The following is a 15859-nucleotide window of genomic DNA, read 5'->3' as shown; positions in this document are numbered from 1 at the left end:
CCATCTTCACATATTGCAGATTTTTTTTGCAATAGGAGCAATAAACTATATAAATGAGTTCATATATAAGACACAGCATCTGCCACAGCGGGGATCCATTAAGTCTCTACTGAGAATAGTTTTGTGATGCTTACTGAATACTTGAGGAAAAAATGCAGGATGCTTACAAAGTTGCTAATACATCAACTCCAGGGCAAAGAGTGACTGCAGTCTGCACTTGGCCTTCCTCAGCTCCATTCAGATGGAGTCCACTTGAAGACCTGAATACTGGCATCTCTTCTCAAAACAGCAAAGGCTTACCAGTGTGACTCTTACTAATCTTAATACAGTTTTTTTGACAGCACAACTAGATCAAATGTTTCTTTGAGGTCTCATTTACGAAGGTGAGCTATATGGTAAAGGTAAAGACATTATTTGCCCTGAACCTAGCGTGTAATAGCTCATGCCTGGACAGGTGCACACTCTCCTGGATGGAAAACTGGTTGGATGGCCGGGCCCAGAGAGTGGTGGTCAATGGAGTTAACTCCAGCTGGAGGCCAGTCACAAGTGGGGTTCCCCAGGGCTCAGTACTGGGTCCAGCTCTGTTCAATGTCTTTATCAATGACCTGGATGAAGGCATTGAGTGCACCCTTAGCAAGTTTGCGGATGGCACTAAGCTGGGTGGAAGCGTGGATCTGCTGGAGGGTAGGGAGGCTCTGCAAAGGGATCTGAACGGGCTGGACCGCTGGGCCGAGGCCAATGGCATGAGGTTCAACAAGGCCAAATGCCGGGTCCTGCACTTGGGGCACAACAACCCTATGCAGTGCTACAGACTGGGGGAAGTCTGGCTAGAAAGCTGCCTGGAGGAAAAGACCTGGGGGTGTTGGTTGACAGCCACTGAACATGAGCCAGCAGTGTTCCCAGGTGGCCAAGAAGGCCAATGGCATCTTGGCTTGGATCAGAAACGGTGTGACCAGCAGGCCCAGGGAGGCAATTCTCCCTCTGTACTCGTCACTGGTGAGACCCCACCTTGAGTACTGTGTTCAGTTCTGGTCCCCGCACCACAAGAAGGATGTTGAGGCTCTGGAGTGTCTCCAGAGAAGAACAAAGAAGCTGGTGAGGGGCTGGAGAACAAGTCTTATGAGGAGCAGCTGAGAGAGCTGGGGTTGTTTAGCCTGGAGAAGAGGAGGCTGAGGGGAGACCTTATTGCTCTCTACAACTACCTGAAAGGAGGTTGTGGAGAGGAGGGAGCTGGGCTCTTCTCCCAAGTGACAGAGGACAGGACAAGGGGGAATGGCCTCTAGCTCCGCCAAGGGAGGTTCAGGCTGGACATCAGGAAAAAATTTTTCACGGAAAAGGTCATTGGGCACTGGCAGAGGCTGCCCAGGGAGGTGGTGGAGTCACCTTCCCTGGAGGTGTTTAAGGGGTGGGTGGATGAGGTGCTGAGGGGCATGGTTTAGGGAGTGTTAGGAATGATTGGACTCAATGACCCAGTGGGTCCCTTCCAACCTGGTGATTCTATGATTCTATGTAATCAGACAAACAATTTTTCACAAAGACCAGACTAGACCCAAGCTGAATTCATTATGAACAGACACATGAGTATTTTTTTATTAAATTAAAACCACACACAAGATAACTGCACACAAGAACACACATCTGATATTCCAATGCCATATCTCACAAGGAAAAACCTCTTGCTGTAACTCTTCCCTTTTATTAGCAGAAATCCAATTTGCAAACAGCTGTTTAACCATAAAAGGCTTTCACTACTCAAACCGAGTTGAATTCCCCATTCTAGGAATACATCATAACCACGCACAGACACACACAGAGTTCAGAGGCAAGTTCTGCAGCTCTGAAGCAAGCAAACAAAACTTCCACTGCAAACTTGCCTGTGTTTGCAGAGAAAGTATATTTCTATTATTCTCATAGTTTGTCATTTACAAGCAAACTTATTTAACATTTTTAAATACTTAAAACAAATTTCACTTTAACAAGTATTTACAAAATCTTTACTAAAGATCAACATCCTGCATAAAGGTGACCTCAAGGATATATTGTTGCTACCATGCTACAGTTTGCACAGAAGGGGTATAAAGGCCATTGCTAATTTTGGAAGGCTTAAACCCATTGTTGATATAGCATAAGGACGTTAACCTATGGAAGGCAAAGAGGTCATAATTTCAGTGCAATTACCCATTCATGACTTGTTTTAAGTACATCAAGACGACGAGTCCAAAAGACTTGGGGTTTGAATTACTGACCATTTAGTTCTTTAAGAACCGATTTCAAGGAAAATTTTCAGGCCATCGCATCTGTCTTCTACTGGTGATACGAAGAAGTTGCATAGGGACCTTCCTCATTCTCCTCCTCTCTAAAAAGAAAATGATCATAGTCATCAGATCGGGAGCAAGCCACCTCTCAAGAGTAGAACTGTAATGCAAATGCAGAAACCAGTTTTCCTAATGGATCAAAATAAATAAGACTGGCATTGCCTAACAGGAATACTACCTCCAGTACACTACTTGTCATTATACATCCCTGGAGTTCTCATTATCTTATTTCAAGAACAGAATGCTGAAAACAAGTACAAGTTCAACAACATCAGAATATATTTAGAATTTAATGAACTATTCTTGTTACTGCCAAGAATGAGAAACGCCCAATGAGAAATGCTGTAAAGGATTAAAAAAAGTGAAGGACATGCCAGAGTTCCAGTCGTGTTGATTTTAGTTTCTTTTTTTTTATAAAAGCAAGCTTAGCTGTAGGTTTATTTCAGCCTTTTGAATGGCAGGGTGTGCAGATGGATCAAAAGAGGCAAGAGGAGTGGTCCCTCGTAACTGTAGCTGGATCTGTGTCTTGATGCTGCAACGATATTCCTTGAGTGGGCTCCCTGATGTTTACTTCCTGTGCACTGATCAATATTGAGACCGATCGCTTGGATATTCTTAGGAGAAAATAGATGCTTATAAGTGCTACTGTTAATGCAATGACTGGATAAACCAAAGTAGTAGTGTATGAAAAAATCCTCAGGAAAAATCAGTCTGCCTACTCTTTTCTTGGCAAGAATGCCTTTGAAAAAGAAGCGGTTATGTAAACCTGTTGCAGTGGGGCATCCAGTACTAATTCAAGCACAGTAAGTTGTCCAAAGATCATTTTTTTCTACTACTGTGGCTTCAAAACTATGTTCCTTTATTCTTAAAGCTGCTGCCAATTTTAGTGTTTTGATGAGAAGACAAAGACTTCATATTTGCTACACTATGAGAGTCAAAGCACTTCCAGTTACTTTTAATATTGTGTATGCCTCCATACAAAGGTACAGCTATTAAAATAGTCTAATAATGGTATAAGGTAAAAAACTATCTATTTCAATAGTACTCCAAACCCCAATCATGCAGACTTCTAAACATAATTATCTACAATTTAAATTTCATATAAATCCCCCAGAACAGAATCAGAGGAAAGAACCCTACAACTAACCAAGAGCTGAATATTCTGCACTCATTCTCCCAGCACCTCCCTGTTCTGGGGTACTCCAGCAAAATTATCTTCTTAAGCCAGAGACATGGTATTGCTCTTGCCCTGAAACAATCTCGTCAAAAAATGAAACCTCAAAAAAACAGCTTTGGGATGAAACTAGTAGTTACCGCAGGGATGTATGGTTACAGTAGTACTGAAAACAGATTTCAGACTTTCTCACAAACACTATATCTATTTACATTAGTGATGCTACAGACAGGCTACTAAGGATGATTTTTAAGATATAGATGATCTGTGTACATTTAAGTAGTTTCTTTGCTTGTATCATCAATTCTACATTGTAAAGCTGCCATGGAATACTATAATTTGCAGATGCTGTTCGTAATAGCTGACATGACAGTAAAGTAAGGAAGCACATGATTCCTGCTTTGTTGAATAAGTACTAAAGCACTTTTGATCTATTGATTGTCTCAAGATAATACATTTTCAATTTTTTTTTCAGAACTGAAACCTATCGACATACTAAGCTTGTAAGACTGGTCTGCGGGACTGTAAAATTCAACCGTAACTACTTTTTGAAATATTTAGTTTCAGCTAAGTCTACTCTGAAGCTCTGATATATGCCCTTCTGGGGCAATGGGTTCCTAGCCACATATGCCCAGAACACAGTTGCAAATAGCAATCTCCTCGTTTGTGAATATGAGGGGGAACTTGTATATTTTCAGAGCTTAGACCATCCAGCTGGGGAGAAGCTTATTTTCTATGCTATACACTGAAAATTACTTTGTACTACTTAGTTATGTGGCAGAGCTACAGCAAAAAGACCTTCCTTCTAATTGGAAGCTCACAAAACTAGCCTTTCTGTCTTTTTTTTCTTGCAAGCCTTAGTATAGGGATAACATCCATTGTGACAAGGCAACAGCCAAACACTGGACTGAAATTAGCTGCAGTTGACTGTTGGGGATAGCAGAGGTAAATATGGAAAACTGAAGAGTTGAAATTGTGATGTTATATTAGCAGGTCTTCAGACACCAACATAAAAAGACAGCTAGTCTAAGCTGTTTGTCTCCACTTCCCCTGTGAAATACACACTTGGACTATGGGCAATTACTTAGCACTTGTCAGTAGAGGGCAGAAGACTGGCACTTGAGTCACAACCGGCTTTTAGGGGCTTCTGTATGTGGCAGGGACCATGTATGCTTGAACCTACAAAGCAGTGACTGGCAGTAATGTGCAAAATAAATTTCTGAGCTCAGACGCGCTGTGGCTGGCAGAAAAGGTTGGGAAGAATAGTTTCTAAGCTGTCCCAGTGCTAGGCTATGCAATGAGGTCTCCAGCACATTAGGTAATGTAATCAAGGTAATGGCCAGGAAATAGTACTAATGTAAATTTTCAGAACACAGCAAATACAAGTCTGTTATGATGTCTTATAAACAAGCCAAGCTTTATATGAAATAAAATTACTCAGTAGTAGCTCTGGCTCAGGGCCCACAAGCAACAACATCAGAGTGTGTGTATGTTTAATGACCAAACAATTTTCTTCACTTTTAAGATGCCTGAAATAACAAAGTGAACAGTCACTGCAACATTCTCCTTCAGGCAAAGGGAAAAGAACAGCACAGCATTACAATGCTTCACAGTGCCGTCTCTATCTGCTTGCTGTTGCCACTTTGCCCAGCAGCTTACAGGAGCTGAAAGACATCCACTGCAAGCTACTGCATCAGGCAACAGTAAAAAATGCTAATAACCACTTCTGTAAGACTAAGTGTACCCAAGCATGAACAAGTGAAATCAAATCCAATGCTTGGATGCTTCTAGAATCCACAATTAAACAAGGCAGCAATCTGAGTTTGTGAGTTAATAGCTTTTGGAAGCCTTGAAAACAGGATTTTCCCCAGGCAGCCTCTGTTATTGAGGTATCTGTTTTCTTAGCTGATGGTGAACAATTATTGGGCAAATTAACTTAATTAGTTATCAGTTTCAATTGCCTCTACACTCTACTCTTTCCTAGGTTCAGGTCAATGCAACTGAACAGATGACAATATATGGCTTAGTGGTGGATGTGGCAGTGTCAGGTCTATGGCTGGAATCTGATCTTAAAGCTCTTTTCAAGCCTAATGATTCCATGGTTCTGATCTAGTGCTGCATACCAGATAATTATATTAATTCGTATAAGCAATAATGATTAGAGTGGCTCTATTCAATTACAAGGTTTTCAAAATGAGTCACTAAAAGGCAAATGCAGAAAGATGTGACCTGTCCCAGAAGCACGGTGTATGGCCCTAGTGACCTAGACTGCCATAGTACCATCCTAATATTAAGTACTCCACAATGACTGCATCAGACCTCTGGTGTTCAACTGTCTGATATAAAAAGTGTCACTGAACTTAATTTCAGTTTCGGCATCCTGAAACATGCATAACAGCATTTGGGGCAAGACAAAGCACTGCCATATTTTCTCAAACTATTACAAGTTGCTTTTCTTCTATGCCCGGATAAAACTAATAATGGCTGTTCCTCCCTAATATGTCAATACATGAGCTAGTGACATATGGTACAAACAATGCTTTTGCATTTCTTTTGGTCTACTATAAAAATTAAAAAAAAAAAAAAAGGTCTTACCGCCTTGAGCTGCTCACCTAGAGCTACATCCTGGGTAAATACATCTGACTGGGAGATTCATTAACCAACGATTTCTTGCTCAATGAAATTCTCCAGTAAAAGTAGTATTATATGCAGATCTAGCCATATGCTTACACAAACTCTAATAGTGAAAAGCAGCTCACACAAACCGTGTGGATCACATTATATAATCTTTAATGCTTGTCTACTTGCATGGCTATTAAAGTTTAATATCTAGTCTAAATCTGCACCTATGTGCCTCTCAATTTTTCTACCTAACAGCAAGAGGCTTTAGCTGGGAAGAAGCTGACTTTAGAGATTAATATTGTTTATTCCTTTGAGAGCACTTAAAGGAGTGACTTCAAGAGTACAATTCACCTCAAGCTTAAAAGGCTAAGGTGACTTTAACTGCCTTTGTAGCACAAGGCAGTTTCTAACTATGATCTGTTTGATCAGAATCACATACATGCCTGCTTTCTTGGCAACTTTATGGGAGACTAATGTAAAGAGCAATTTCAGAGATGACATGATTCTGTCCATCTGTCAAATCAGGCTCACAGGTATGGTGAGGAGTTACAACTCTTCCAAGTTCTGGAACAGGTAGTCTGCCTCTGCTTCCAGTTTTCTTAGTTCCAATGTCCCTTTTGATGGTAGACAGAACTCTAGGTACTCTTTTCTTACTCTCAAACAGGCACTTAAGTAAACTGCAGTGTCAGTGCATGACACATTCTAAACAGCCTTTACAAGGCAACCTGAATACAGAAAATCAAAGTAACTGGGAAACTCTTAATTTCACAAATGGCTTTCACTTGAAAACTGTAAACTTGCGTATTCATGAGGCTGGTTTACTAGCATGATGGTTTTACCATTTTCAAGACCTCCTGGTCCAAGTAAGGGACAAGAAAGGTACAGGCAGGATGGCGAACAAGTGCCTCCTGGGGAGCTGCTGGAGCAGAATAAGGAATGTTGTCACCTTCCAGCGTGGGCCCTGACATACAATTCACCATACACAGCTGAAAAGTACCTCCAGGGCTTTTGGCAATGGTCTCCCCTCTATTGTTCCCTGCAAGGAATAAACATTCACTTTGGTCCTTTGGCACTTCACCCCTTTATAGTCTGATGGGAACACAGTTGGAGAAGATAAGACAAGGATGACTTTTGTAAGCCATGACTGAAAGCTAGAGGTGGTGGGGTGAAAGGTGACAATATGAAGACTTTATCAGATACACAGGAAGCTTTTTTCTTCAGAAGCTTTGGATAACATCCTGCTCATCAGATAGCCTACAGCTCTGAACTTCATGTTTCCTGTAGCATCACGACCAATAAAAATCTGTGCTCCATGTATAATTAACAAAATTACCTGCTAAATCTGAACAGGAGGTGTGAAAGTAACTCATCCTCCTTTACCCATTATTCCCCGAGAAGAAATCTGGTACCAGGCCCTCATTTCCCAAATTGTAACTTAAGCAATATAGGAAATTAATATTAGTAGCAGCAGTGCACTATTTGCGCAGTGTCACTCTCACTGTATTGGCTCCGCTTATGGTGCAGCAAGGTCTAAGTGAATTTCCTTCTGTAAATTAGCATGGTGTTTTGTTAAAAGGATGTTAAAATAATTGCCTTCCTCTGGCAGGGACTGTGGTTTCCTGTCATGCAGCTTAACTGCTGGCTCAACACCTCTCTAATCGGTGTTAGGTACTTAGATGTAATGATCTGAGAGTCAGCAGCAGTACCTTTTGATAGATGCTCTACATTGTTTCAAATACAACAATGCAAGTGAATGCGCTTGAATAGAGAAGGATCTGAGCTCCAACAGCTATTTTTCCTCTTTAATGTAATAGATTCAAAAGAAAACAATTGACAACAGCATTAACAAGATGTGAAAGTATTCCAGCCTTCCCCAAGACTGTAACTCTAAAGCAGTGTCCTTCTCGCAGTGGAGAGAGTTGTATGTGGAGAGTTGTACATGGAGAGAGTTATACGTGGAGTGCAACAGGCAATGAATTACCTTAAGCTGTCTTAAGGGATATTTCTCCAAACAAGGCTTGTCCAATTCCTAAATGCAATATACTGCTCCCCCTCAATCTTTTGTCTATTGAATGAAGCTTTTAAGCTGCTGAAATAATCTCTTAATGTATTAAAGAAATGATGGGACTCTGCGCTATGTTTGGCCCTAGGTTGCCACCTTCTTAGCATGAAAAGTATCTTGCTTGCACTCAAAATGAGAGTATGTGAAGTGAAACAGGACAATGGAAGAACTTCTACATTAAACAAATTTGCAGGAGCAAAGTACTTATCTACAGAAATAACTTCTCTGCAGCTCTCTGGTAAGAGAAGTGATACCAGTCCTGTGCAGCCACACCTTTTACTGTCACAAGAAAAGGCCTCCTCAGCATCACTCATTGAGGCAATTTCGGGAAAAAAACCACTACTGAAGTCCATTCTTCCTCCTTCTGTACTCTCCATGGGATGCCTACATGTGTGAGGGCATAATCACTGTGGCAGAGATCAAAAGGTACTGCTTCTACAAGTAAAGTGTGGGGGAGCTCCTGGCTGCAGAAGAAATACTGAAGAAAAGATAAGAAGTCCACATAGGTGGATTCACAGAGACTGAATAGGGAAAGGAGACAGGACAGCTTAACTGAAACTGCAACATGCAGAATAGTTACACAATATATGAGGCAACTTGGGATAGATGAAAAATGCAATCACGCCCTGCTGTAGGCAATCAGCTTCCACAAAAGCCTAGGCTTAGTACTCTACAGAAAAACTACAGATTTGCTTAAATAGTTGCCCACTTACACAGCAAGACATCTTGGAGAATACTGGCCTACTACCATTCATGGAATGCCTACTAGCATTCTGTATGGCAGAACTTCGTAACTGCCATATCAAGGCATCTGCTCACGGTGTGCTCTGAATGTATCTGGTGTGCGATAATAGTATAGACTTGCTGTTGACAAATTAAAAACTACAGATGTCATTTGAGATAATGAAGAAATAGGGTTCAGCTTATATTAAGAAGCCTTCAGGATGAGATTAAGATGCTTAATAGTAAAGTGGCATTTACCTGACATTGTCATCTTTTAGTTTTCTGGCTGCTTGTTTGGATAACTTAATCTGCAAGTCCAATCTCTGTAGGAAGTCTTTTGCAGACAGTTCTTCTGGTGCAGTGGGCTGATTGTCAGGTTCTTGAGGACTGGGAGAAGAACTGCTTTCATCCTGAACTGTCATTAGTCCTTCATCACAAGAAGGAGAGCTGTCAACAGTTTCATTCTCAGGAGATTCCAGTGAATTAAGTCCATTGAACAGCAATGGTTTCTCTGACATAACAGGAATATTCAGGGTTTTCCTCAGAAATATACAGTCATTAGTGAACAGTTTGTTTGCCCTCTTTATTTGTTCCATCTGAAAAAGATAGGAAAATATAAGTTATTAGGTTTTGGTAGTATAAAGTACTAGCTTTCTGAAGCAGTACAGTAACCATAGTATTCTGTCCTTGCCTTGTTAACTCAGTACTCTAGCTTCTTCCTTTTATGCAGACTGGACTCCAAAATATCAGTCTCTCTGAAGTCTTGCACAACCTCAAGGTGCTTATCTAGAACAGTCTTCCAGTCTCTATACAGGCTCACATGAACAACTTGCCAAAGAATAAAAATTCTATTACAAAAGCGCTGCTGACTTGGACTTGGAGTGAAGCTCAGAGCTGCTAGTGGCTGCTGTAGGTGAACCCTCTGGTAAAAAGCATGCATAATACAAACAAGAGGTCATGAAGTTGAGCACTCTAGGACATGCTAATTATCAACAGTGAGCATCGCAAGTCTTGGAAAAGCAGTATATACCTCATCCATAGTATTTGCCCCACTACTTGATGTAACAACAAACTCAAGACTTCAGGTGAAGTTCTGATTTTCAGTGAGAAGTCAGGCAGTGAAAAGAATAGGGGACTCTTAAACACTTTGTAATGCAGCTGCACAGACTACTGGCTGCATTTGTCAGTAAACCTAATCTACACCATCATTTACAGCAACCTTATGTACGTAATAATGCACAGTAACAGCCACTCCATAATGGTTAAATATTTTTTATGCAACTTTTACCCAAAGTACTTCCTACAACCTACTAATCAGTACAGACAACCTCATGACAGAAACAAGATGATCCCATCATTCTCACAGTAGTAGCGCCCAAAGCCCCATCAGTTCTGTAGTTAATGGAATTCATAACAGCCTCTCAGGCTGCTTTGCAGGCAAAAAAATGCTCCCAGTAAATATTTTACTGTCTCCCTACTAAGAATGTTGTTTAAGTTCGTTCTTATCAAGATTTTCCTTCCAAGCAAACAACAACTTTCTATTTCTCAACTGTGAGCTTTACTGATACAGAAATAAGCATCCATGAGTATGCAACTTTCAGTTTTAGTTAGAACTCATGATTTCATCAGGAAAAGTCCTAAGTGAGAGAAAGAAAAATTCTGGTTCCCTGGTGATTGCAATAAGCAGAAATCCCAAGTCACTACAGTACTGCAATGACAAACACGTTCTAGATAAACCTGCCTGAAAACAAGTATGAAGCAAACTGAAAATACCTCTTGCCTGCATTAGAAGCGTTTTGCATTTTTATTAAACTAAAATGGAGCTAAACTAATGGAGTAAGAATAAAGACTGTAAGTCTTGTAATAACAGAAGTCTTACTGCTAGAATAATTACCCAGAAAATGCTGATCACTCTAATCATTAGCCACTCATTACTTCAAAGTCTAAAGTATTTTGAGTTCAGTGCAAGACAAAAAGACCATTGTTAACAGATAACTAGGTTAACATGCCTGTGCATTTCTTACACTGAACATAGTAGCAGGGTAGCAGGGGAAGCTGCCTAAAAGCAAGAGAAAGCAGTGGAGTTGTTAGTTTTACTTCTCTGTACAGATGGGAGACTGTGTGTCCTCTTGCAAAACTGGAATAAACTACTGCGTGCAATGTAAAGCTGTACTGTATGGTAGAGTATCTGTGCAGTGCCATTATAGATCTGGTGTCACATATGGATGTATTTGCTTGGGTGCCAGAAGCCTGATGAACTCTTTTCTCCCTAAAAAAAAAATTGGGAGACTCTCTCTAGAAAGGGTAGGTGTATAGGGAAGTAGTAAAAATAGTGCAGTAAAGCTCAGCGGCAACTCATTTCTACCTATTAAATACACAAAAACGGTATTCTCTACTTAAAAACAACCCCAACCTGTTGATGCAGATGGTTAAGATGATGAAATTAATAATCCCCTTCAAAAACTGAATACCTAACATCTAGTGTCAGACAGTAAATTACCACAACTAAGAGAAGCTCATTACTCTTTCAAGCCCTGATGCCTGGAAACTATTTTTAGTTAGCTTTATACAGTACAGCGTGTAAGTTCTCTCCCAAGCTGAGTACCATATGAAGGGCATAAAAGAAGCCTCACCTGTCTTAGTAATGGCCATCAGATGCTAGCGTAAATGTCAATTGTCAAAATCTCTAAAAGTTGTCTGTCTTCATGGGTATCAAAAAATGTTCAAAATGCTAGCTGGAGCTTTTCTCGAAAAATACAATGCAAAAGCTGAAAACTGAGATCTCTCCTACTGAGGAGTTGGAAGGTGATGCTTAAATAGCTGATAAATAATGCACTGTAGTGCTATTCCCCATCCTACCTCACTGTAACTCTACCTCCAGTTATTTCTTCCTAAAATACTTTTTAAGTACCATCTCGTAGCATTTGGAAGACTATGCAGCTCTTCACTGAGTACAATGAAATGGGCAATACCTGGTTCAAAAAAGAACATCCCTCAGGTTTGAGCAGGTTACTTGGTACTCGCAGTAGATACTGGTCCTTCTACAACTCAGTATGACTCCATGTACGTGGATGGAGAGCAGGATTTAACACTAGTTTTGTTGGTGCAAGGAAAACTGAACTGATTTCTGCTAGATACAGACTTATAATAGTGAAAGCACATGCTAAAGCCTTTGTGCTCAATACTTTAACTGAAACTGTACTAATGCATAAACTAATGCTAAACTAACCCATCAAAACTGCTTCTACTGACAATGGAACAAACAGTGCTCTTCCTTCACTCCTCAAAAGGAGTTTCTTTGTATGATGGAAAATAGCACTCCAACTGAACCCTAAATATGATACGAAATACTTATTCCCAGTGTTAACTTACCCAACAGCATTCAGAGGAAGATCTAACAAAAAAAAACCACACCAGATTAAGAGACAGTATGAATGCCTATTAATACAGGGGATGGAGGGCAGAGGATGAGGCCAAATAAGAACGCTGATCTCTCTCCCACAACACAATATTTTCATCCATCTTAAGCTGCCTGTGCTACATCATCCCAAGGCAGGCACTGGACACAATGTCTCTTAGTACACAGTAACTCCCAATGAGGAAAACCACAGACGGGAACTTCTAAAAACGGTAATACTGGAGGCCAAAAATAATTCTGATGCTCCCATTGCTGCAACTCTGACTTCTACTCATGAAGAGGAGATGCAGGAAGCAAAACTAATGACTCTTTAGAGGAATTCAGTCCTTGTCATTGTGTAAACACATAAGGTTCTTCATTTTGGTAAAAGCAAGCATGTTCGCATACATTCCTGCCCTGTGCTGAAACCCATTAAAGCAGAAACACAATGGCTGATTTCAGCTAACTTGGAATTGCCCTCAGGGGCATTTCATGTCAGTTTAACTTTTCTCCATTGAAGTCGGTAGTGATGCAGCTCTGGTTTCTTAAGCAGCATACCAGCAACATTAAATAAAAGAACAAATTAGATGTTTAAAAAGAGTGGCATTTATACTTTAAATGCATCGTTAGCACAGCAAAAGCTTATTAAATTACAAATAAAGTTTATGGTTCATAACTTAAACCTATATTTTCAGACTGTACAGGTTTGATCCACAGCTTCACTTCAGCTGAAAGGGAGTTGTAAAGTGTTTAGAAGTGCTTTTTTTTCCCTAGAAAACTACTATTTAGGTAATCTGTTAATATTTTTCCCTTATTGCAGTAAGCAAATACACTTCTGAATGAAGAAGCTAAACAACATAGCTAAATTGTTTAAGCCAGAGACTTTACCCATTATGGAAAACACTGCCAGAAAAAAAAAAGTTCAAACAAATCTAATGAGCAGCTCAGGTCACTTTGCTTTGCCCCGGTAGTGAACAAAACTTTGTTTTAGTGTGGACCAAAGTAAATCTACAATACCATTAGTCTTGTTGTCAAGATGATTTGGTAAAAAACAGCTTAATCTCCCTTAAGGGAAGGAAAATAGACTTTTAACACTTTTTACAACAAAGCCAGAATGCTGATGCTGGAAGGCTTCAGTAGATCTAAGAACCAGAGAAGGAAAAGAAACCCATTCCAGTATTAATTTGGGACCACACTGCCCCTCTTCTAGAAAGAGCACAACGGGCCATGCTCTTTGCAACTGCTGTGAAAGTGATGCTGACTGTGTAGTGGGGCCATGCTGTTAGCAACACTCATCAGCTGCTCGGCCCCAAACAATTTTGCATGTTGGGATCATTGAAGCTGCATACAGATATGCCATCTGGTAGCTCACTAGGCTCCAGATAAGCTGGAAGGTAGGGCAGGGTAGGTGAAGTCTGCTCTGTGGACAAAGGCAGTATGCTCAGTCGCACCTGCTGGTAGACCCTGTTGGACTCTGCATGTCTTAAGCTGGCATAAGCCTTTCAACATTTTCCACAGAAGTAAACTTTCTTCTCTACAGAAAGAGAGCAGAAAAGCAGCAACACTTTGAAACCAGCTGTAAATCACCTTTAGGCTGGCAGGTAGATGACAATGGAAAAACCTTTAGCCCTGGAACTACTGGAAGGAATTCATTCTTCTTGTCACAGCCTGTCAACGTCAAAATGATGAAGGTAGGTGACAACAGATGAATACGTAGCCCTGAAGCTACTGGGAAGAAATTCTTTCTTCTTTTCAGAGCCCATGTGTCAACCTCCAAATGATGATTCTTTTCAAGATAAGTTTAATTACAATGTTTTTATAATTTGAAGTGAGCTTAGTGAGTTCTCAGATAGCACAGGCTCACTTGGTGGGGGCAAAGGCCTCTCCCTTGGTGAGTCCCGTAGACCCTGCACCCATTGGTTCCAAGCCTGTGCTGGAAAAAGCCTTGGGCCCATCTGGTCAGGGTAGGTTTCAGCCACTGCCCATCAGAGCTGGGCACTGAGCCCTCCAGGCTGCAAGATACAGGTGTCAGAGTGGGCTCTGACCCCTCCAGGCTGCAAGATTCAGGTGTCAGTGTGAGTTCTGACCCCTCCAGGCTCCAGGACTCAGGTGTCAGAGCAAGCTGTGACCCCTCCAGGCTCCAAGACTCAGAGGGTATGCTGACCCCTCCAGGCTCCAAGACTGAGGTGTCAGAGGGGACGCTGACCCCTCCAGGCTCCAAGACTGAGGTGTCGGAGGGGACGCTGACCCCTCCAGGCTCAAGACTGAGGTGTCAGAGGGGATGCTGACCCCTCCAGGCTCCAAGACTGAGGTGTCAGAGGGGACACTGACCCCTCCAGACTGCAAGATTCAGGAGTTAGAGTGAACACTGACCCCTCCAGGCTGCACGATTCAAGTGTCAGAGGGGATGCTAACCCCTCCAGGCTGCAAGATACAGGTGTCTGAGTGGGCTCTGACCCCTCCAGGCTGCAGGATTCGGGTGTCAGAGGGAACGCTAATCCCTCCAGACACCAAGACTCACATGGCAAAGGGGATGCTGACACCTCCAGGCTGCAGGATTCGGGTGTCAAAGGCGATGTTGACTCTCCGGGATTCAGGTGTCAGAGCGGGCTGTGACCCCTCAGGTGTCATGCTGGGCTCTGACCCCTCCAGGCTCCAGGACTCAGGTGTCAGAGCAGGCTCTAAACCCTCCAGTGCCAGCGTCTCACCGCGCGCTGCGGGCCGGACCCGCTCCCCGTTACCCCCGGCTCTCTTTTCGATCTTACCGTGACGCCGTACTTGAGGGCGATGCCCTGCAAAGTGTCCCCTGCGCTCATCCGGTGCTCCACGTACCGCTCCGCCAGCGGCGCCGCCACGCAGGCCGTGCTGCCGTACGAGCGGGCCTTGGTGCGGGCGAGACGCTGCGACAGCTCGGCCTCCGACTCCTGCCCGCCGGGCGCCTCCTCCCGCAGCGACTCGGCCATCGCCCCCCGCGCCTCAGCGACCACCAGCCCGCGACGGCCCCGCCGCCACCCGCATGGCGACCCCCCTCGCCTGAGGCTCTGCCCGCGCGGCGGCGGCCCCTGCGCGGGGGGGGGCGGGGCGGGGACGGGGGGGACAGCGCACATGCGCGGGGAGGCCGAGAGTCGCGCATGCGCAAGAGGGCGAGGCGCGCATGCGCGGGGGCCACAAGACTCGCGCCTGCGGGGGGCGGGCACGAGATTCGCGCATGCGCCGGGACGACGAGACTCGCGCCTGCGGGGGGCGGGAATGAGGCGCGCGGAGAGGAGGTGGTGGCGGGAGGGCTGGTTGGCGGGGGAGGGCGTCTCCCCCAGTGGCCTGAAGTTACACCAGGGCAGGTTTAGGTAGGATATCAGGAAATATTTCTTAACCAAAAGGGTTTTCAAGCACTGGAACAACTGATAGGCAGGTGGTGGAGTCACCGTCCCCAGAGGGGTTTAAAACATGGAGAGATGAAGGACTTGGGGATGTGATTTAGTAGTGGATGGGTATGGTTGGGCTTTATGATCTCAAAGGGTTTTTCCATCCTAGGGATTCATAGAATTAAAGAATCATAGAGTCATAGG

The 15859-nt window shown here is 42.9% G+C and overlaps 1 protein-coding gene across 1 annotated transcript; it reads right to left on the bottom strand.

The window, feature by feature from the left end:
• Positions 1-1017: 1017 nt before the first annotated feature.
• LYSMD2 (LysM domain containing 2) lies at positions 1018-15380 on the bottom strand. Its single transcript, XM_009565272.2, has 3 exons — positions 15059-15380; positions 9155-9492; positions 1018-2356 (listed from the first exon to the last, which is right to left on the bottom strand). The coding sequence occupies exons 1-3, from the start codon at positions 15254-15256 to the stop codon at positions 2305-2307; spliced, it is 588 nt and encodes a 195-aa protein (XP_009563567.2). The 5' UTR covers positions 15257-15380; the 3' UTR covers positions 1018-2304.
• Positions 15381-15859: the final 479 nt, after the last annotated feature.

This window comes from Cuculus canorus, chromosome 12 (assembly GCF_017976375.1).
Source record: "Cuculus canorus isolate bCucCan1 chromosome 12, bCucCan1.pri, whole genome shotgun sequence".
Taxonomy (NCBI): domain Eukaryota; kingdom Metazoa; phylum Chordata; class Aves; order Cuculiformes; family Cuculidae; genus Cuculus; species Cuculus canorus.
This window is presented reverse-complemented; position numbering and strand designations above follow the sequence as displayed.